General features: G+C 41.2%; 1 protein-coding gene across 3 annotated transcripts; it reads left to right on the top strand.

The window, feature by feature from the left end:
• Positions 1 to 36: 36 nt before the first annotated feature.
• zgc:171424 lies at positions 37 to 23,275 on the top strand. Of its 3 annotated transcripts, XM_073907154.1 has the most exons (10): positions 37 to 362; positions 700 to 906; positions 3,796 to 3,834; positions 9,024 to 9,282; positions 13,223 to 13,368; positions 15,450 to 15,729; positions 15,803 to 15,942; positions 20,524 to 20,603; positions 20,669 to 20,765; positions 23,111 to 23,270. In XM_073907154.1, the coding sequence occupies exons 2-10, from the start codon at positions 864 to 866 to the stop codon at positions 23,134 to 23,136; spliced, it is 1,110 nt and encodes a 369-aa protein (XP_073763255.1). In that variant the 5' UTR covers positions 37 to 362; positions 700 to 863; the 3' UTR covers positions 23,137 to 23,270.

The raw sequence follows: 23,275 nt of genomic DNA, 5'->3' as shown, positions 1-23,275 counted from the left end.
ATCATCCTCAAACACTGATTGCAACACACCTGCAGCACATCTTACTGTTTACCCACACACACACATATAAGCAGCCCAAAAACTCACTCCAGTGCGACATCTTGTTCTGCCCTTGCTGAGATTTCTGAGCGTTCATATCCTTGCCTGATCTCCCTGTTATAACCTGGACTGTCCCTTGACTTTGCCTTGCCTTGCCTGCCCTGAACCCTGCATTGTACCTCGACTTTGGTCCACGCCGCCTGCCTCTAACCCTGCCTGGTATATCGCCTTTGATCTACGCTGCCTGCCTCTGACCCATGCCTGCTATAACAATCCTTGACAGTCAGCCGCCAGCCTATCGACCCAATATTACTACGTTTGATGTGAGTTGGCACACTAGTGCTTACTGTGTGATTGTTATTAAACTGTTTAATAAATATACTGCAAATGGATCCCTCTGTGTCAGACTCAATGTTACAATCTACAAGCAACAATCTTTATTAATTACTTTACTAAATATATTATAGAAAACTGTATAATCCTGACTCATACAATGCATTTTGGGCTATTAAAATATAGTCATGCTACATACGACTTCTGTTTTTGTGCTCCAAATCACAATTATAAAACTGATCTGCAAGCTATCATCATGTTTATTGCTAATGTGTTTACTTGTGTTGCTGTTTACCTGTTTGATTGTTTCTTTCTTTAATAATACAGAGTTTTGTTGTAAAAAGCTGCAGTCAGAGAGATGAGTAACACATGTGAGTCGGGATGAGAAAAACAAACACATGACATGGATGTAAAGTTAAGCTAATGTGTTTTTCCTAAGAAACCCATTCACTCAAACATACCCTGATGAAAGCAGTCAGAAAGTGCTGGAAATGAACATGAGGCTTTTTTACAGGAGTCTACCTCTCTTACTGGGTAAGTAAAACCACCTTTATTTATTTTAATAATTCAAATTCTGATCACACTTCATTCTGATGGTCTGTTTGTTGAATTTAAGTTACATTGCATCTACATGCCAACTAAGTCTCATTAGATTATTAGTAGACTTTTATGTTTGGGTTAGTGTGAGTTGACATGTACTTGCAAGTTTTCTATAGTCAGTTAAATGTCTGTTGAAGGAGCAGATATTAAGCAGACGGTCTACTAATACTCAAACGAACCTTCAAAATAAAGTGCTACCCACAATCTTAGTACTCTACAGTATTTCAAAATGAGAAAACTAACCAAAACCTAATGATCTATTCAATTCAACTCATGTTTATTTCTCTAGCGCTTTTGCAATGTAGATTGTGTCAAAGCAGCTTCACATGGAAGTTCTTATAAAATGTGTCAGTCTAGTTTTCAGAGTTAAACATAACAGAAAACATGCCACAATGTGTTTTTTTTTTTTTTGATGTTACCTAAACTTTTCATCAATACACCATAAAAATGCTGTAAAATGTACACTATTACTATTATATACTATGTACACTATTATACAATCTTGTTTGCCAGCAAGTGCACTGCAAATTAACAGTTACAATTGTGCTGTAGTTTATCAGTAGAAACCCAATTTACTGATTAAAATGAGAATGTTGAAATAGCATAGACATATCTTTTTGTCATATCAGTATTTTAGTGTACATTTTTTTTGATTTCTGCAGTTTGATCTAACTACTAATATAAAATGAGCTCACTGCAAAAAAATGCTTTTCTTACTTAGATTTGTTTGCCTTGTTTCTAGTTCAAATATCTAAAAGTTCTTAAATCAAAAAGCATTTTCTAGACAAGCAAAACATATTGAGCCCTATCATTCACCCGGCGTAATGTGGGGTGCGGCGCAATAGTCTTTTGCTAGTTTCAGCTTGGCGCAAGAGTGGTTTTGAGGCGTTGCGCTACGCTGTTTAATAGTAAATGCATTAGCGCTCATTTTTGCGCCCATAGGCGTTCTGCTCTAAAAAGGAAGGTGTTCTGAGGCGGACCGCTGGCGCGTTGCTATTTTGAGAAACTAAAATAGATTTTTCATTAGACCAAAACTAACCCGCTCTAAACTCCAGCGCAGAGTTGCACCTCGCTTACACACTGCTTAATACACACAAGAGAGCAATAGGCAAATATCTTTACATATGAAAAAACGTAAATATTAAGGATATATATAGAATATAATAAGAATAGATATAGAATATAAATATAAAGGATTAAAATATTACAAAACTTATTATTTTCTAGCCTACATAAATATGAAAAATCACTGCTTTTATGTCTTCTTCATCTCGGGAGGCTTTTTCAGTTCATTCATAACAATTTGCTTTTGTATAATGTTGTTATTATTATTAGCAGTATTATTTATTATATCCATATTTATATTTGTTTTATTAAAAACAAGCTTAGATTTGTCCACCTGCAGGAGCATGTGTTTTAGGATATAACTCAGGTTTTTGAGCACACTTTATTATTATTGTTCATTTATTCGTTGGAAATTAGAACTGAATTTAGAAATAGTTTTGAAACGAATATTTGCGCTTAACAAACGAAATTAATTATTTATAGACTAATTGATGTCTGTGCGTAAAGGTTTCCCTATCCAAGAGCGAATGAGAAAGTAGATCCATTATCTCTCATTCTCACGCAGTAGATGTAAATGCTCATTTTTTCCACTTAGACTTACTTTGCGTCCTGTAAATAGGGAATGAGGTTATGGTGCGCCGCAGCTGGCTTTTAAAGTTAATGGGAGATGAGACTCTAATTGGTTTATTCTCAAAACACACCTATAACTCATTAAGAAAATAAACTCAACCCTTTTAGACCATGCGCCACGGCGCAAAGCAGATTTTTCCGTCCTTAAATTAGCAAAAACGCGTCCTGACACGCCCTGAAAGCGTTTGTGCCCTGCGTTTTGCGCTCTGCGCATGGACCGTCAAAATAGAGCCCATTGTCTTGTTTTAAAAAATAATAAGCCAAAATGAAGCGAGTTTTTCCTTAAATCAAGCAAAATAATCTTATCACTAATCCAAAAACAAGATTATTTTGCTTCCCCCATTGGCAGATTATTTTGCTTGATTTAAGGAAAAATTCACTTCATTTTGGCAAATTATTACAATATGTTTTGCTTGTCTATGAAGTGCTTCTTGATTTAGGAATTTGTAAATATTTTGACTAGAAACAAGACAAAACATCAAGTTTTTTTAACAAAGTTAAAAAAGCATTTTTTTTTTTTTTTTTTTTTGCAGAGCTGAAACAGCACAAATCTGGATCTTAATTGCTTCATATTCAATCTACTTGAATTAATTATTTTAGCTTGGATTTGTGTTCCCAGTGATGTTTTGCGGCTGGAAGGGCATCCACTGCGTAAAACATATGCTAGAACAGCTGGTGGTTCATTCCGCTGTGGCGAGCCCTGATTAATAAAGGGTCTAAGCCCAAAAGAAAATGAGTGAATGAATGAACTTGAATTCGTGTTGGGGCAGCATGAAGGAATTATGTGCAACCCTGCATTTTTTTTACAGTGTATCAGTTAAGCTCACTTAATATAAAGTGGAACCAAAACAAAAATTACCATTAGTTTAGATAAAAGCAAGTCAGTAATTATAGGCCACAAATATATTAAAGTGCAATATATAATGGTGGCACGGTGGTTCAGTGGTTAGCACTGTTGCCTCACAGCAAGAAGGTTGCTGGTTCTGGAGGGATTGATTGTCTTGTTAAACCATTTATAGGTTTAAAGCTGACAAAATTCAGGTGTGCTCTACTTAAAGTGTATCTACTGAAAAGTAGTCTGTACAGGTCTGTAAATGCTGTTCGTGATCCTGTGCTTGTCATTTCCAGGGTTCTTATCAGTTCAGACGAGTGCGGCTGGCACAGAAGGTGAGATTTCTATTGAACAATCACGTCGTTTGTTATTTTGTGCTGCTGTGAAACATTTTAGGAGCTTTACAGTGCAAACATTTAGGTTATAAAGCATGCAAGGGGATTTCAAATGCAAACATATTCAAATTTGAAAATAGAGTGGACAGAGAATAATTTAATTATAATAATTGATTTGAAAATAGTCAGCATGGTGGCGCAGTGGGTAGAACAATCGCTGCACAGCAAGAAGGTCGCTGGTTTGAGCCTTGGCTAAGTCAGTTGGCGTTTCTGTGTGGAGTTTGAATGTTCTCCCCATGTTGGTGTGGGTTTCCTCCGGGTGCTCTGGTTTCCCCACAAGTCCAAAGACATGCGATACAGGTGAATTGGGTAAGCTAAATTGCTCGTAGTGTATGATTGTGAGAATTAATGTGTATGGGTGTTTCCCAGTGATGGATTGCAGCTGGAAGGGCATCAGCTGCATAAAAAAATATGTTGTAAAAGTTGACGGTTCATTCTGCTGTGGCGACCCCTGATTAATAAAGGGACTAAGCCGAAAAGAAAATGAATGAATGAATTGAAAATACACTTAAAATTGAATTTTAGACCTTTAATGACAAGCAGACGCTTTTAATGACAACATGATATTTAATTTTACTGATTGATTCCAGTTTGAAAAATTAAATACACTTGAAGACAAAATGATTAGCTCTTCTTTTAATTAATTAATTAATTAATTTATTTATTTATTTATTTATTTATTTATTTCAAATATTTCCTAAATGCTGTTTAACAGAGCTAGGATATTTTTCCACAGTGTTTTCTATTATTATGTTTGTTCTGGAGAAAGTCTTATTTCTTTTTGACTGGGACAAAATATAATTATCAGTATTAATAGTTCGCTTGTTGCTTTTTTCTCTCGAATGTCTACAAAACAAACTATTGATATACAAAGACGTTCCTAATTGAAGCTGCGGTCACACTAGAGTTTGTATGTGCGAAATTCTGTCGTGCGGCGCTGCGAAAAGAGGCGGGATTCAACAAGCTTATTAGACATTTAAAAAAGTGAGCGATTGCTCCATGCTTTTTCTGTCCAGAGAGGTCATGTTTTGATCCTCGATTGGTTTGATGCAGTCAAGTGATGCAATTTCGCACCGCAGCAACCTGCGAAACTTGACGCATGACCTTGCGTTTCCGGTCTGACGCAATTACGTGCGTATGAATGGGAGTCTATGGGAGGAAAAGCCCAGTGTGGCCGCAGCTTAACCTAGTTTAACCATTAAATGTCAGTTTATCCTCCTAGGGCTTGAGTGTCCACACATGTGGACAGCACATTTTAGCTCTTTAGTGGCTATTTAAATACTTTGAAGGTTTATATTTTGTTACAGACATATAGTGTCATCCTGCAACTGTTTTTCAGCATATGAAATGTCCCAAACACTATTTTTAACTGTCCAAAATTGGCAAAAAAATTTTTGTTTTCACTCTCTGATAGTGAAAACATGTTAAAAATATATATATATATATATATATATATATATATATATATATATATATATATATATATATATATATATGTTAAATATGCATAAAAAATCAGTCAGGAAAAAACTGAAAATAAGGACCTCGAGTCCACATATATGGACATGATTTTTCTCTAAAAGTACATCATATCCAAAGATGATACTTAGATTTTATTCTAATCAGCTTCTAATAAGCTCAAATAGCAAAGAGAAATAAAAAAAATGCATGTAAAAAAAAACAGGGAGAAGCAGTGGTGCAATATGTAGTGCTGTCGCCTCACAGCATGAAGGTCGCTGAGTCGCTGGTTCGAACCTCGGCTCAGTTGGCGTTTCTGTGTGGAGTTTGCATGTTCTCCCTGCGTTCGCGTAGGTTTCCTCCGGATGCTCCGGTTTCCCCCAGAGTCCAAAGACATGCGGCACAGGTGAATTGGGTAGGCTAAATTGTCCGTAGTGTATGAGTGTGTGTGTGTGGATGTTTCCCAGAGATGGGTTGCAGCTGGAAGGTCATCCACTGCGTAAAAAAACTTGCTGGATAAGTTGGTGGTTCATTCCGCTGTGGTGACCCCAGATTAATAAAGGGACTAAGCCGACAAGAAAATGAATGCATGAAAAAAATCACCTTGGGCCTTAAGAGGTTAAGCTATCTTGAAGAATATCTAGTCAAATATTATTTACTGTCATCATAGCAAAGGTAAAGAAAATTTGTTACTAGAAATTAATTTTTGAAAGTTCATTCATTCATTTTCTTGTCGGCTTAGCCCCTATATTAATCCGGGGTCGCCATAGCGGAACCGCCAACTTATCCAGCTAGCTTTTACGCAGCGGATGCCCTTCCAGCCGCAACCCATCTCTAGGAAACCTCCACACACGCATTCACACACACACTCATACACTATAGACAATTTAGCCTACCCAATTCACCTGTACCACATGTCTTTGTACTGTGGGGGAAACCGGAGCGCCCGGAGAAAACCCACGTGAAGGCAGGGAGAACATGCAAACTCCACACAGAAACGCCAACTGAGCCGAGTTTCAACCCAGCGACCGTCTTGCTGTAAAGCGACAGCACTGCCTACTGCGCCACTGCCTCATCCAATTTTTTAAAGTATTATGTTCAAAACGGGTTGCATCAGATCTTCTCTCTTGGAGGCTACTTTTACCGGGCTATTTTCCTTCAACCTGCAGTCACTACTTTATTTTTTTTCTTGCTATGGTGACTGGATAGAAGAATCAGTCCTGTTATTTCCATCTAATCAAGTCACACATAGAAAAATCACATCAGACAGACCTTAAAACCTTAAAACAAATGCAGCAAACATACAGTATGAAGCATTAAAAGTGTTCACAGACAAAACAATCCTCACATATTGAGTGAAAGACTTGATGATGATGAATATGATGGAAAATCACCAGATGACCTTAAACAAGCACTAAATGCACTACAGAATGTTACATTTTCACACACAAACTGCATTAATTCAATTAAATTCATCTTTATTTCTCTAGCGTTATACATTGTGTATTGTGCTGCAGCAGCTGAACACAGAAGTTCTAGTAAATTGAAACGGTGTCAGTTTTCAGAGTTTAAGTTCAGTTCAGTTCAGTGTGGTATAATTTTCACTACTGAGAGTCCAAAAACTGAAGAGAAAATCCAACCATGCGCAGCTCCACAAGTCCCAAACCAAGCAAGCCAGTAGCGACAGTGGAGGATCAACCTTCACCAATCGACCAAAGTGAATGAAAAAAAAAAAAAAAACTCGAGAGAAACCAGGCTCACTTAAGGCTGATTTATACTTCTGCATCAAACGCCAGCGTATGCTACGGCGCTGACGCATAGCCCTTCGCCATGGCCGTCGCCGTCACTGACATGCACCTCTCAAAAAATGTAACTACACGTCGCAACGAAGCGTAGCGTAAGCTCTGTGATTGGTCGGCTTGGTAGCGCTGACGAGTCTGGGCGGGGCCGAGAGCCGCGCGAATGGCGCGAGCGATTGTTTACAAGTGTGGAGTACCGTAAAGGAGCTCCGGATGGAAAGTTTTGTTTTGTGTTTACCTCATAGTTAAAGTTGTTTCACGTCCGCCGGTTCCTGCCTCAAAATGAGCGAGTTTGAGCCACTTGTACATCCCGGAAGTGTTCAGGAAAATCAAAATAGCAGCGAAGAAACTCGACACAGAGGAACATTTACACCTCACTGCCAACAAGCGTTTCGGAAGTGTTAATTCAGACCAACGGAGACAGCGCGCAGAAGTATAAATGCACAGCCACGCGCGTTGCATGCGCCGTGGGTTACGCCGGTCACTTGACGCAGAAGTATAAATCAGGCTTTAGGCTCAACCATTTCTGCTCTGGCCGGACTTTCTGGCCATCATCAGTGCAGTAGGAGCTTGGTTTGTGGTGTCATCTGCTGGACACTGTTAGCTTGCTAGTCAGGGGTCAAAGGTCATAACCGACACATTACTACGTGCATAACTTAATCCTAACTAAATGCGATGCAACCAGATTTTAACGACAAGCTTTTTGGGTGTCAGCACCAAACATGACGTGAACCAACAGAAACATTCGAATGCCATCCATTCATTTAAATACCAGCCACCGAACTCCCAATGAAATGAGTTATAACTAGGCCCACACGGAATCTGCCAACGCAGAATTCCGCAGATTTTCCGCAGAATTCTGCAGATTTCTGCAGTTTTTTTTAGCCCATTATAAATTTTGTTTATTTACTTGAGTAAATGTGTAAATCGGAATTTATTCAGTTTTTATTCAGTAATTTATTACTTTTTATTTATTTAATAAATTAATGTGTAAGTTATGATACTCCGCTGGACACTCCCAAAATAATTCCGCAGAAATCCGCAGATTTTTACCAAAATTCTCCGCAGAAATAGCAAAAAACGTCCGCAGATTCTGACTGGCACTAGTTATAACCTAATGAATACATATTAAACCTTTTTAACTTCATTAATAGGCTACTATGTGATGTGGTTGGTTTGCACCGAGTATCAGTTCTGACCTTCATATTCAAACTGTTTGCTAGTTATTTTATTTCAACATCTGAGGCCAACTATCTGCTGTCGCTTTCAATATTATGGCAATAAATGTCACGTAAAATAGTGTTTAAACTCACATTGGGAGAAATTAACACTGAATTTCCACCTGGGCATACTCATCCCGAGGCCCCCAGAGACTATGCAGTGCCACTGATGCGATCCAAGACCAGCGACGAGATCATCCCAAGGTTAATCTTGGACCAGGCCGTATCCTGAGCAGCTGCTGTGGTGGTCTTGGGGGAGTGGGGAGCATGAGACTGATTCCTGTGATGCTCCAGGGACAGACGAGTCTTTGGTGACATCCAGCGTTCTCCAGCCTTTAAGCCTAGAAATGCAGCTCTGCACAAGACTTTTGGCCATAGGAGAAATGGTCGTGCCCAACTGGGCCTGGTTACTCTCGAGGTTTTTTTATTTCTTCACTTTCGCCAATTGGTGAAGTTTTCCCTCTCCACTGTCGCCACTGGCTTGAATGGTTTGGGATCTGTAGAGCTGCGCATTGATGGATTTGCTCTTCACTGTTTGGACTCTCAGTATTGAATATTAAACCACACTGAACTGAGCTAATCTGAATTTAAACTCTTAAAACTGGACTGAATCTGTTTTCTGTGCTTTCTTTCACCTCTGTTGAACAAACAGTGAACATAGCAGGATGGGGAACAGCCACCCAGTCGACAATATATATGGACGGGCTTCCTGTAAATGCTCTGAATGGGATAAGCCCCCCCTGTACACACACTATAGTACAGACTCTGCCCTGGTGGAGACTAGACTTGCAGAAGAGCTATAGCGTGAACAGAGTCTCCATCACTAACAGACTGGACTGCTGCAGCGAGAGGATCAACGGTGCTGAGATTCGCATCGGAGACGTTCCTTCAGATGTGTTCAGCAACCCAGTGTGAGTCTCTGTTTAATATGGATGCAGACATTCTGGCCAGATGGCTGCTCATTTGAGGTTTTAATATATTTGGTAATACTTGACTTAAAAGGAGATGTTTGTAAGACCTTGCCAATACAGCTTCATAATCATGATGTGATTAAAGAAGATTTTATCGCAACTGTCGTTCACTCAGTTATGTCATTTCAATCAAAATATGACACTGAAATGTCTTTGTTACAAACCATTACAGCATTATCCGTCTTTGTAAACATGATTGTCATAAGGCAAATTAGTTCTAATTGTAAACTGTCACCCCTCCATCTCTTCATCTTGATCACCATCACCACCCCTGCTCTTCCTCTCAAACACCATAACCCCCGTTCTTCCTCTTGCTATCAATATCACCCCCTCAATCTATATCTAGATCAACATCACCCCTCTAACTCCCCTCCCCAAGCTCTTCATCTTGATCATCACCCTTTTCTTCATCTGAAGCCCCATCAACCCCCTTCATCTCAAACATCAACCTCCCCTTCATCTCGAGCCCTGTCATCCTCCATCTCGAGCCCCATCATCCTCACCTTCAACTCGAACATCATCAACCTCCCCTCCATCTCGAACACCATCAACCTCCCCTCCATCTCGAACACCATCAACCTGCCCTTCATCTCGAACACCATCAACCTGCCCTTCATCTTGAACACCATCAACCTCCCCTTCATCTCGAACACCATCAACCTGCCCTTCATCTCGAACACCATCAACCTTCCCTTCATCTCGAACACCATCAAACTCCCCTCCATCTCGAACACCATCAACCTGCCCTTCCTCTTGAACACCATCAACCTCCCCTTCATCTTGAACACCATCAACCTGCCCTTCATCTCGAACACCATCAAACTGCCCTTCATCTCGAACACCATCAACCTCCCCTTCATCTCAAACACCATCAAACAGCCCTTTATCTCGAACACCATCAACCTCCCCTTCATCTCAAACACCATCAACCTCCCCTCCATCTCGAACACCATCAACCTCCCCTTCATCTCAAACACCATCAACCTCCCCTACATCTCAACACCATCAACCTGCCCTTCATCTCGAACACCATCAACATCCCCTTCATTTTGAACACCATCAACTTGCCCTTCATCTTGAACACCATCAACCTGCCCTTCATCTCGAACACCATCAACCTCCCCTTCATCTCGAACACCATCAAACTCCCCTCCATCTCGAACACCATCAACCTCCTCTCCATCTCGAACACCATCAACCTCCCCTTCATCTCGAACACCGTCAACCTGCCCTTCATCTCGAACAACGTCATCCTCCCCTTCATCTCGAGCCCCATCATCCTTCTTTTCATCTTGAGCTCCATCATCCTCCCCTCCATCTTGAACACCATCAACCTCCCCTTCATCTCGAGCCCCATCATCCTCACCTTCAACTCGAACACCATCAACCTGCCCTTTATCTCGAACACCATCAACCTCCCCTTCATCTCGAACACCATCAACCTGCCCTTTATCTCAAACACCGTTATCCTCCCCTCCATCTCGAACACCATCAACCTCCCCTCCATCTCGAAAACCATCAACCTGCCCTTTATCTCGAACACCATCAACCTCCCCTCCATCTTGAACACCATCAACCTGCCCTTCATCTCGAACACCATCAACCTCCCCTTCATCTCGAACAACGTCATCCTCCCCTTCATCTCGAGCCCCATCATCCTCACCTTCAACTCGAACACCATCAACCTCCCCTTCATCTTGAACACCATCACCCCTCACTCTTTATTTTGAACACCATCAACCTCCCCTTTATCTTGAACATCTTCAACCTCCCCTTCATCTTGAACTTCAGCCCCCCCCCTCGCTCTTTATTTTGAACACCATTATCCCCCGCCATCTTAAAAATCGTCAACCCATTTCATCTCGATCAACATCAACCTTCCCTTCATCTCAAGCCCCATCATCCTCCCCTTTATCTTGAACACAACCCCCCCTTTCGCACTCTTTATTTTGAACATGATCAACCCTCTTCATCTTGAACACCAACAACCTCCCCTTCATCTTGAACACCACCGCCCCTCGCAGTTTATTTTGAACACCATTAACTCCCTCCATCTCGAACACCATTAACCTCCCCTCCATCTCAAACACCATCAACCTGCCCTTCATCTCGAACACCATCAACCTCCCCTCCATCTCGAACACCATCAACCTGCCCTTCATCTCGAACACCATGAACCTCCCCTCCATCTCGAACACCATCAACCTGCCCTTCATCTCGAACACGATCAACCTCCCCTCCATCTCGAACACCATCAACCTGCCCTTCATCTCGAACACCATGAACCTCCCCTCCATCTCGAACACCATCAACCTGCCCTTCATCTCGAACACCATCAACCTCCCCTCCATCTTGAACACCATCAACCTGCCCATCATCTCAAACACCATCAACCTGCCCTTCATCTTGAACACCATCATCCTCCCCTCCATCTCGAACACCATCAACCTCCCCTCCATCTCGAACACCATCAACCTGCCCTTCATCTCGAACACCATCAACCTCCCCTTCATCTCGAACACCATCAACCTGCCCTTCATCTCGAACACCATCAACCTCCCCTCCATCTCGAACACCATCAACCTGCCCTTCATCTCGAACACCATGAACCTCTCCTCCATCTCGAACACCATCAACCTGCCCTTCATCTCGAACACCATCAACCTCCCCTCCATCTCGAACACCATCAACCTGCCCTTCATCTCAAACACCATCAACCTGCCCTTCATCTTGAACACCATCATCCTCCCCTCCATCTCGAACACCATCAACCTCCCCTCCATCTCGAACACCATCAACCTGCCCTTCATCTCGAACACCATCAACCTCCCCTCCATCTCGAACACCATCAACCTCTCCTTCATCTCGAACACCAACCTCTCCTTCATCTCGAACACCATCAACCTCTCCTTCATCTCGAACACCATCAACCTCTCCTTCATCTCGAACACCATCAACCTCTCCTTCATCTCGAACACCATCAACCTGCCCTTCATCTCGAACACCATCAACCTGCCCTTCATCTCGAACACCATCAACCTGCCCCTCATCTCGAACAACGTCATCCTCCCCTTCATCTCGAGCAACGTCATTCTCCCCTTCATCTCGAGCCCCATCATCCTCCCTTTCATCTTGAGCTCCATCATCCTCCCCTCCATCTTGAACACCATCAACCTCCCCTTCATCTCGAGCTCCATCATCCTCACCTTCAACTCGAACACCATCAACCTCCCCTTTATCTTGAACACCATCCCCTCGTCCTTTATTTTTTAACACAATCAACCCCTTCCATCTCGAACACCATCATCCTCCCCTTCATCTAAAACACTATAATTCCCCACTTTGCATCTTTAACACCATCACCCCCCAGTCATTTTTAACTTGAACACCATCACCTCCCATTCTTCATCTCCCCCACACTTCATCTCAACCACTATCACCCCCAATGACTCTTCATCTTGAACGTCACTCTTCAACTATTCATCTCAATCACCACCGTTCCCTCATATCTTCATCTTGATCACAATCATCACCCCATATCTTGATCACCCCCCTTTTTTCATCTCAATCACTGTCATCCCTTTCTTCATCTTGAACACTTTCAACCCAAACCCGCTCTTCATTTTGAACACTGTCCCACTCCCCCACACTCTTTCTCTGGATCACAGGCATCCACTCCTTTCTTCATCTTGACCACTGTCATCCCTCCTGTTCGTCCTACGATTACTGGCACTGCCACCCTAGATCTAAATCACCATCAGCATTATAAAATAACAATCAATACACTTGATTCTACACATCTGAATATAATACAATGCATTTCATCCAAAAGAAAGTAAAAAAAAAGTAATGTTGCTGTGTCCCTTTCATCTCTTTCCAGATGTGCAGTAGTTTCTACTATTCCAGCAGGACAGACGTTCAGCTACTCGTGTAATGGGATGCAGGGACGTTACGTGTTTGTGGATATTAATGCACCTTCAAGCATTCTTACTCTCTGTGCTGTAGGAGTCTTCGTTGTTTTTCCAGGTAATTCTACTTCTCAATTTAATAAATAGCAAACTATTTACTTTCACTTTCAATTGTTTGATTGCTTTGCAGAGGGTTGAGAGGGAGAAAGACAGAGAGAAAGACAGTGAGAGACATATATGCAATACACTGATTCACACACATACAGTTCAGCCAATTTAGCTTACACAATTCATCTATACCTCATGTCTTTGGACTTATGGGGGAAACCAGAGCACCCGGAGGAAACACACGTGAAGACAGGGAGAACATGCTAACTCCACACAGAAATACCAACTGATAAAACCAAGGCTTAAACCAGTGACCTGTATGCAGTGTGCATCTCCTTACTTCCGTGTGCTTCCATGTTGCTGTAGATGGTGTATTCTAGGAAATTATCTTACCGCTTGGTATCGAGTGTGGACATGAAAAATCTCTGTGGCAAGGGCTATCTACCCCTTCCTCTTAGCGCTACGCTTTCAAGCTACAGAGAATTGGGACACCCCTACTCCTTAACATTAACACACAAAACGAGGGGTAGGGGCAAGGGAAAAGGCTAATGCTGTGTTCACACCAGGCGTGGAACAAGCGGATAAATTGCACTACTTGCACGCAGACAGACACGTGTCAAAATTAAAATCGATTCAATCGCGCGTCACAATCCACTTTATTCGCATGTCAAATTCACTTCATAATAGACGTGGATACCCATCATGGGCAGGGCTTCTGTCTGCTCGGTGGCTGTAGCTTCGTTGCTAAAAGGCTAGCATGGATTTTTTTGAGAAAATAACTGTGTTTATGTGCTTTATTAAGGCTGAAAAACAGTTTGGAGTGCATGAGATCCTTTCAAAGGTGCATCCAGCTCTGTGAGCTCATAAACTCCTCCAGAAATGAAACCTGCATGATGGAAGCATTCAGCTGTGCTTCTGACTGAGCCAAGCCCAGTTTTATGAACAGTTGTCTTGTCGGCAGGAGGATTTTCCCCTGGGACACCAACAACAGGCGCTACTTCATAATCACGTCCTCACAAGAGCAAGCTCCTGATAGGATAACACGGCACGAATGTCCGCTGAAGTTCAGATTTTCAAACTTGAGCGATTCGTGCGAAACGCGCGTTAACCCAACACAATCTAACGGCAATTCATAACTTTTTTTAATTAAGTGCTAATTCGTATGAATTCTTACGATCTAATTCGTACAATTTTGTACGAATTGCTCATCACACAATGACGGTTGGGGTTGGGGGTGGGGTTAGGTGCCACGCCCCCTTTTTAAAATCGTACGTTTTTGTACTACTAAAACAAAGTCTTACAAACTGCCACTAAACTGACAAAACAAAAATACTTAAATTTATTCGTGAGATCAAGCTGGACAAACGCTCAATTCGTGCCATTTGTGCTTATTTCGCCATTCGCACATATCGTGCCACAGGATGCCTATTTGTGTCTTTGTATTGACTTAACATGTAAACCACTCACGCTTGATGCTTCTTCCGTGCCTGTTGTGAATGCCCCATAAGGGGTAGAATTGGACTTGGGCCTAAGCTGAAGGAAAATGAATGAATGAATGACAGTTCACAAGTAAGACTGAGTAATAAATACATGTGGAACAGTCTCTTAATGTTATGACTGACAGCTATACTAATCACGTTTCCTTTTGTGCAGTACCATGTTTACGGGAGTGTAAATGTCCTCAGTATAACACCCCGTCACACCACTGTGCATCATTCATTCATGAACCTTTTTAAAAGTTGACTGAGTTAAAGCTTTCTTTCACAAAATAACTGAGAACATGAGCAAATGTGTGTGTTTGTCTGAAGCTTTTATCTAGAGAGTAATGCATCCTTTTAATAATCCAGCGTTTAAGTTAAATTGATAAATGCTCATGGTCACAAAGTTATCCTCACAATAACAGACGGGCTAACTGAGGCTGAGAATATAGACACAATCAAGTGCAGTCAGTAGCACTCACACTAATCAAACAAACAGGCATATGGAAGTCAAACATGACCGTATTTTTTCTGAGATGTACAAGACACCTTTGTAAACTGAAGAAAATCTCCCCTGCCTAAATCCAACTCTTGTCAACATCACATTTTCCAGATAATTTGGCAACAGGTAAAAATGTGATGCAGTCATCAACCTACAGCTCCTGGATTCCTGAACAGGCCATTGATTTCAATCCAGGATTATCAGATCCATCAATAGGGTGTTCCTCAACCAATGGTCAAACTGACCCTTGGTGGAGGCTGGATCTGGGCCACATTTACCAAGTGAGTACAGTAGTGGTCACTAACAGACTAAACTGCTGTCCAGAACGAATAAACGGAGCTGAGATTCACATCGGAAACTCTTTGGAGAACAACGGCAACAACAATCCCATGTAAGAATCTCTTATTAATAATAAAATCACCTGATTGCTCAAATATTAAAGACTAATGCTGTTTTCTCCTCAGATGTGCTGTGATTTCCAGTATTCCTGCTGGAGTTTCTGCAACCTTCGCCTGTGACAATATGGAGGGTCGATATGTGAGTCTGTTGATTCGTGGAGAGATGAAGTATATCACTCTGTGTGAAGTGGAGGTCTATGGACAAGGTGGGATCAAACAGTCAATTCTTTACTTCTTTACAACAATATATAGACTCATTTCAACTATTAAATTAAAGCTGGATTACTTATAAACAGACATTTTCTTTTCATTTTCTTGCTCTCAGCAGTCAGTAAATGTTTACCTAGTAGGGGTGGGAAATACATCGATATTGTAATATATTGTTGTGCTTTCTGTCACAATAAAAAAATCGATCTAACGGCCAACATCGATAGTTTATTGCACAAAATTATCAATTTATCCATTGTCAGTGTTGCTGGTTGGGATGGGGGTAGGGGGGCTGTGAGTAAATAGGGGTAAAGTGGCGGAAGCCACAGTGAATAACACAAGTTAACTAACAACAACAGAGAAGAAACGCAGAAATAAGAGTAGCCTGCTAGTTTCCACTCTAAAGTGTGGAGACACTTTGGGTTTTAAGAGACAGTCGACGGAAAGGCACTGGATAAAAACTGCAATCTGCAAGAACTGGTTTACAAAGATAAAATATAACAGCAACACTACGAATCTGTGAATGCACCTCATTCGCTATCACGGTGAGCTACTGAGGGCACACCAAGTCAGCCGACAATCACTACTACTTTTAAAGCAAAGCTCCCCTTTGGCTCACAGAGGGCACAGAGTATCACTAATGGCCCATTTCCATTGAGTGGTGTAACATAACGGGTAACATATATATTGTAACATATATGCTGGAGGTAAACATTCCATTTAACATTCCATGAAAACGGTCTGGGTTTAATCTCCAGGACAATTCAAATCACTTGGTGACGAAAAGTCTGGCTTAGAAATCCCTGGTGACATGTTAACGAGTCTGGGAGACTTCACAGAGCCGTCCTAAACCACTCTCTGCTAACGTCAAAAGAACATGGCAGATAAGATAAGAGAAAAAAAACATCTTTAGTCAGCGTTTTGCTCACAGAAGAAAAAGACATTCCTCTCCAATGTTTTTTTTTATTTAAACAAAGACATTTAGAACCCAAATCTCTTGTTTAATTACACTTAACTTTTGTAATGTGTACCATTCCTCATAGTTTATACAAATTCGTACTTTAAGGCCCTGTTTAGTTTAAATAATGTAAGGATGTGAAAAATTATGTTGATGTACTTTTAAACCCCCATGTTTGGTACCGATGGGTTTCTGCTGACATTTTACAACAACTAATGCATAGAGCAATATCATAACTCGCATTGCTTTATTCTTTAATCCCCTGCATTAAATGCCTCTCCGCATGCTTTGGGCGGACACTAAAATTTGCATACGAGCAGCCTCGAGACAAAGGAAGGTTTCGCACTCAAACTTTGCCCTGAAATCATTGGTCAAGAATGCTGAACGGGTTGTCACGTGACCCACAGGTATAACCAGACTGCTCCCAAACATCTGGGCAGAGAAGATCCGAACAAAGAACCCATCAAAGGTGGGCCCTTTGAGGGGCCAGCAGCTCTTCTAAGCCACACTTTTCTTATTTTTCGGCAAAGTAAACTCAGTTTAAAGTGCGATCGTGTTTGTCCGAACTGTATTACAAACTCCACGCATCAAGAAGGACATCAAAGGAGTTTCATCAGGAAGAGACCCGCATAAAGAGAGAGACCTCCAGACATGAAAGTCCAGGTGTTTTTAGTTATGCGAATAAGCTGTGCCCCTTTTATCAAAAAGGTGTTTTTTTATAATCTTGGTGATCCTTAATGGTGTGTGTGGAACTGAAATTTTTGTCACTCTTTATCTGAAATCCCTATTTCCTCGCAGTACTATTTCCCCTGCCTAGCTGTTATAAGTTGATTAAAACTTATGTTTGATTAATCTACTTCACAAGAAGTAGAAATTAAATTCCCTTTTTCTAAATGAATAGATCATTGCCGTGTCCGCTCGGAAGAGCGGCGGCTCTGCTTGTGTTTGTTTGGTCAAATTAACAATAAATTGATCCAAAATATTAATGATTAATAATAATTCGTTATTGTTGATAATTAATATTCATAATCTGAGAATCCGCTCGGTCGCGCAGACAGGATATACAATCATATGTTTGTTTGACCAAATTGACTGAAGCTTGTAGTGGTTTTCTTGGTTTTTCTCTTACTAAATCAAACTCAGTCTGGAGGTTATGAATATCAGAACAATATACTTTATTGTCGACAACAAAGGAGAACTTTCAGGAGACCCCCAGTAGCATCTCTGTCTGAAAAATTCTGTCTCACTCAAATTCTAGCCTGCTTAAATACTCTGTTTTTTCCTTTGTTGTACATATGTCACACAAGATCCCTCCTAGTTTAACCCTTGACTCCAAATTCCACCTCTGTCATCTGTTTTTCCCTTGTTTCTACATATGTCACACAAATTCCACCTAGGTTAACGCCTGGCTTCAATTTCCACCTAGGTTAACCCCTGACCCAAACCTGGTAACTATATAACTTATCCAGTTCTTGTGATATGGTAATTCTTCTAATGGTATGCAAGTCTACAAGCAGATTATACACATATAATTTGAATATATAGATTAACTTCACACTTTAAAGAGTATAAAATCCACTTCAAGCTTAAGCCGGAATATTAATAATTAAGAATAAACCGTTGTTGTTGATTTTTAATATTCATAAAATGAGCTAATTTCTGTTACAGTGGTACAGTACGGTACTGTACGGTTCGGTATGCTTTTATGGTTTCCACTGTCAAAAGGCTTACCAAACCAAACCCTACCCGAAAGGGTACCAAACACGAGAAAGGGTACCAAAAGGCGAAGCTAGACATGCAGCTGAATGCTATTGGTTTGCAAAGACACGTCATTCGCTTACGCAACAAGCCAGAATGAAAACAAAAAACCCCGCCATGTTTGAAATACATAGCCGAGAGATTACAGTGGAATTATATATACATATAACGAGCCAGGATCGATCCAGGCTCAAACAAACCTTGTTGTCGTCTTGATGAACAGCCTTAAAGCCATGCAGTAGAGCAGAATCTACCCTTTGCCTTGTAGTTTTTTACGAGCCAGTCTGAATCGCGAGCGGTTTCGCTTTCTTGCTTGCGCTCGCCGCACGTCTATATCTGAAATAATAAACTTGAGCTGATGATAATAAATTTAATGAAAAAAAGGACATTATTTCTCTAGCAAATGCGAACAAACTGTCTTGTTTTAATTTTTATCATCGCCTTTTATACTAATATGAACTGGTGGTATGAATGATGGAGTGACTCTAACAGAGGCTACATGTACTGCTGAAGATTACAGACACAGATAACAGGTTTGCGCTGACTGTGGGCTATATTTTGTGTTGTTTTCAACCTAATTAAGGATGAGAGGTATGCAGTGTGTAGTTTTTCTGTAATAAACAATATATCTGAGACTGTAAGGCTCTGTATGTGTTCATATATGTATGTTCTTTTATTTATATATTTTATATAATTACAGATGTTACAGTAGGCTGTTTTGCACCGTCATTGATCTGCAGTTATAAACAACTCCTGTTTATAGAAAAGTTAGTAATAAACATTTATACAGAAGTATTTATGTGTGTAAAGCATCTGTTTTGTGAGAAGTGCTTTTCATATGATATGTGAGCGACCCGTACAGCTCTACTAGACATTTCCTAGAGCGAGAATGATGTGACTGAAACTTTCTGTTGTACACTAAGCCCACTAAAAGGGTAATCTTGGTAGTGGAAACGTAAGCCTGATAAAGGTGACCAGTACTGACCCAAACCGTACCAGTCAGTGTAAACGAACAATAAGTCCATCACCAAATTTATTTGCAAGGACCTTCGCCCTTACAGCACGGTCGAGAATGATGGATTTTGCAAAATGTTGGCAACACTGGAACTGAGATACGAGATACTGAGTCGTTGACACTTTACAGACAAAGTCATCCCAGCATTGTATGCAGATACCGGAGCCAAAGTGGAGGGTGCGCTCCGGTCTGCTGAACGGCTTGCGCTGAGTTAAAATGCAAATGCATAACTCTTTGCACAATGTTGAAAAAGTTGTCATTAATAAATGCATAAGATTTCCTCATTATGGTTATTTTTTTTCTTTTTCAGTCACATATATTGTGATATATCCTTCATGAAAATTCTTACAATTTATTGAATATTGTAGATATCGCGAATCGTGATTGTTTCATTATCGTGGGCCACATTTCGCCACAGAATTGAATAGTGAGTTACCTGTATTGTCCCACCCCTGTTGCCTAGTTTAATATATATACACAAACACATTCACTTCACATTTGTTTGAGTAGCTTGTGTAGATTTATTTTGAGGATCAGAACAGTTTGCGTTACAAGTTGCACGTCTAGTTTTACGTGACGGATGCATTTGCGTAGGGTTATTGTAGACACAGTGCATCAAAAGTCTTCGCAATATTATACATATGGCAGACATATACATGGCATTTATTTGAAGCATTGGTTATTTATCTGAATTTGACCAATCAGACTTTAAAAATAGCACTCAAGACATTTTGTCATCTCTCTGGTCTCTCTAACCCCACCATCAGCCCTGACACAAACAGCCTTTACTCCTAACCCTGCAGTGTTTTGCTGCTACTTGAGAACCAATTAACTAGTGTTTGTGTGCAGGTCCATGTTTGAAGCAGTCATTGATGAAGCTGAAGCTCAACTCCAGCTTTAGTCTTTCTGAAGTCCGTCTCCTGACACAGGTGAGACACGCAAACATTCTCCAGCCTGAACACATTCATGCTCCTTAACACATCTGTCATTTCAGCTGGAATCTGCTCTGGCACAAAGAGGCTTTTCTGACGTCACGCTGCAATGGACACAACTGCCCAAACAGGAAGTGATGCGGAAGAAAGTGGAGCAAGGTCAGTGTGTGAATTAAAACATTATAGACACCATGAAACAGAAGTTAAGTGTTTTTTTTACCCATATTACAAAGTACATCCAATTAAAACAGTCTTGAAATGAGGATTTTGTTCTTTGGGAACTGACTGTATCATTGGAAGATGGGTGTTGCTAACAAACTGAAGCAAGATTGACAAATGAATGAAGTCAGAGCAGAAACAAGATGTTCCCTGACATTCCCACCTTAAAGACTGATATTCCCATTCTAAAGCAGTGTCAAGTGCTCAGGTGTTTACATTTTGTACGTCTTCCTTAATGCACCTAATTCAGATTATCAGCTCCATGATCCATTAACTGATCCCTGTCTGTCAAACAAGAGAGACATAAAAACATGTGCAGTGTAGGGGGTCCCAAGGTACAGAATTGCGAATCACTGACTGATAGCCCCACCCTAAAGGACTGATAGCCCTGCCCTAAATGACTGATAGCCCCACCCTAAAGGACTGATAGCCCCACCCTAAAGGACTGATAGCCCTGCCCTAAATGACTGATAGCCCCACCCTAAAGGACTGATAGCCCCACCCTAAAGGACTGATAGCCCTGCCCTAAATGACTGATAGCCCCACCCTAAAGGACTGATAGCCCCTCCCCAAATGACTGATAGCCCCACCCTAAAAGACTGATAGCTCCACCCTAAATGACTAAAAGCCCCGCCCTAAAGGACTGATAGCTCCACCCTAAAGGAGTAAAAGCCCCGCCCTAAAAGACTGATAGCCCCACCCTAAAGGACTGACAGCCCCACCCTAAAGGATTGATAATCCTGTCTTTTAGGACTGATGGCACCGCCCTAAAAAAATTGAAAGCCCCATCCTAAAAGACTGATAGCCCCGCCCTAAATGACTGATAGCTACATGCTAAATTATTAATTGCCCCACCCTAAATTACTGATTGTCCCACCTTAAATTACTGATTGCCCCACCCTAAATTACTGATTGTCCCACCTTAAATTACTGATTGCCCCACCCTAAATTACTGATTGTCCCACCTTAAATTACTAAAAACACACCCTAAATGACTGATAGCTCCATCCTAAAGAACTGATAGCTCCACCATAAATGACTGAGAGCCCCTCCTAAATGACTGATAGCTCCACCCTAAAGGACTGATAGCTCCACACTAAATGACTGATAGCCCCTCCCTAAATGATTGATAGCCCCACCCTAAAGGACTGATAGCTCCACCCTAAAGGAATAATAGCCCTGCCCTAAAGGACTGGCTGCCCCACCCTAAAGGACTGATAGCCCTGTCTTATAGGACTGATAGCCCCGCCCTAAAGGACTGATAGCTCCACCCTAAAGGACTAAAAGCCCCGCCCTAAAGGACTGACAGCCCTGTCTTAAAGGACTGATAGCCCCACCCTAAAGGACTCATAGCTACATGCTAAAATATTAATTGCCCCACCCTAAATTACTGATTGTCCCACCTTAAATTACTAAAAACACACCCTAAAGGACTGATAGCCCCTCCCTAAATGACTGATAGCCCCACCCTAAATGATTGATAGCCCCACCCTAAAGGACTGATAGCTCCACCCTAAAGGACTAATAGCCCCACCCTAAAGGACTGATAGCCCCTCCCTAAATGACTGATAGCCCCACCCTAAATGATTGATAGCCCCACCCTAAAGGACTGACAGCCCCACCCTAAAGGACTGATAGCCCTGTCTTATAGGACTGATAGCCCCGCCCTAAAAAAAATGATAGCCCCATCCTAAAGGACTGATAGCCCTGCCCTAAATTACTGATAGCTCCACCCTAAATGACTGATAGCTACATGCTAAATTATTGATTGCCCCACCCTAAATTACTGATTGTCCCACCTTAAATTACTCAAAAAACACACTCTAAAGGACTGATAGCCCCGCCCTAAAGGACTGATAGCCACATTATAATTTACTGATGTCCCTACCCTAAATTACTGATTATCCTGGCCTAAAGGACTGATAGCCATATCATAAATTAATCATTGTCCCGCCCTGAATTACTGTTTGCCTCACCCTGAATGACTGATTGCCCTGCCCCAAATGACTGATAGCCACATGCTAAATTAGTGATGGACCCTCTCTAAATTGCTGATTGTCTCTCCCTAAATTACTGATAGCCCCGGCCCAAAAGACTGATTGCTCTGCCCTAAATTGCTGATAGCCACATCCTAAATGACTGATATCCCCACCCTAAAGGACTGACAGTTAGTAACAGAGTAAAAGATGACAGAATTTTCATTTTTGGGTGAACTATCCCATTAGCATGAACATACATAGTACAAATGAAATGTAAAATGACGTGATTAACTGTTTTATTTACAGCTCACTGTGCTCAAACAAAAAGATGAAGGAAACGCTGAAGTCTGGATTTGCTGTGATCTTAATTCACATGCAAAAAATACATTAAATACAAACATGTGACCAACTGGAGCGACACGATTCCGGAGAAACAGAGAATGAAATAAAAAAAATCTGACAAATTGCTAA

The sequence above is a fragment of the Danio rerio genome, chromosome 7 (genome assembly GCF_049306965.1).
Source record: "Danio rerio strain Tuebingen ecotype United States chromosome 7, GRCz12tu, whole genome shotgun sequence".
In the NCBI taxonomy this organism is placed as follows: Eukaryota; Metazoa; Chordata; class Actinopteri; order Cypriniformes; family Danionidae; genus Danio; species Danio rerio.
Note: the sequence above shows the minus strand (reverse complement) of the source record. Positions and strands in the feature narration are given on the sequence as shown.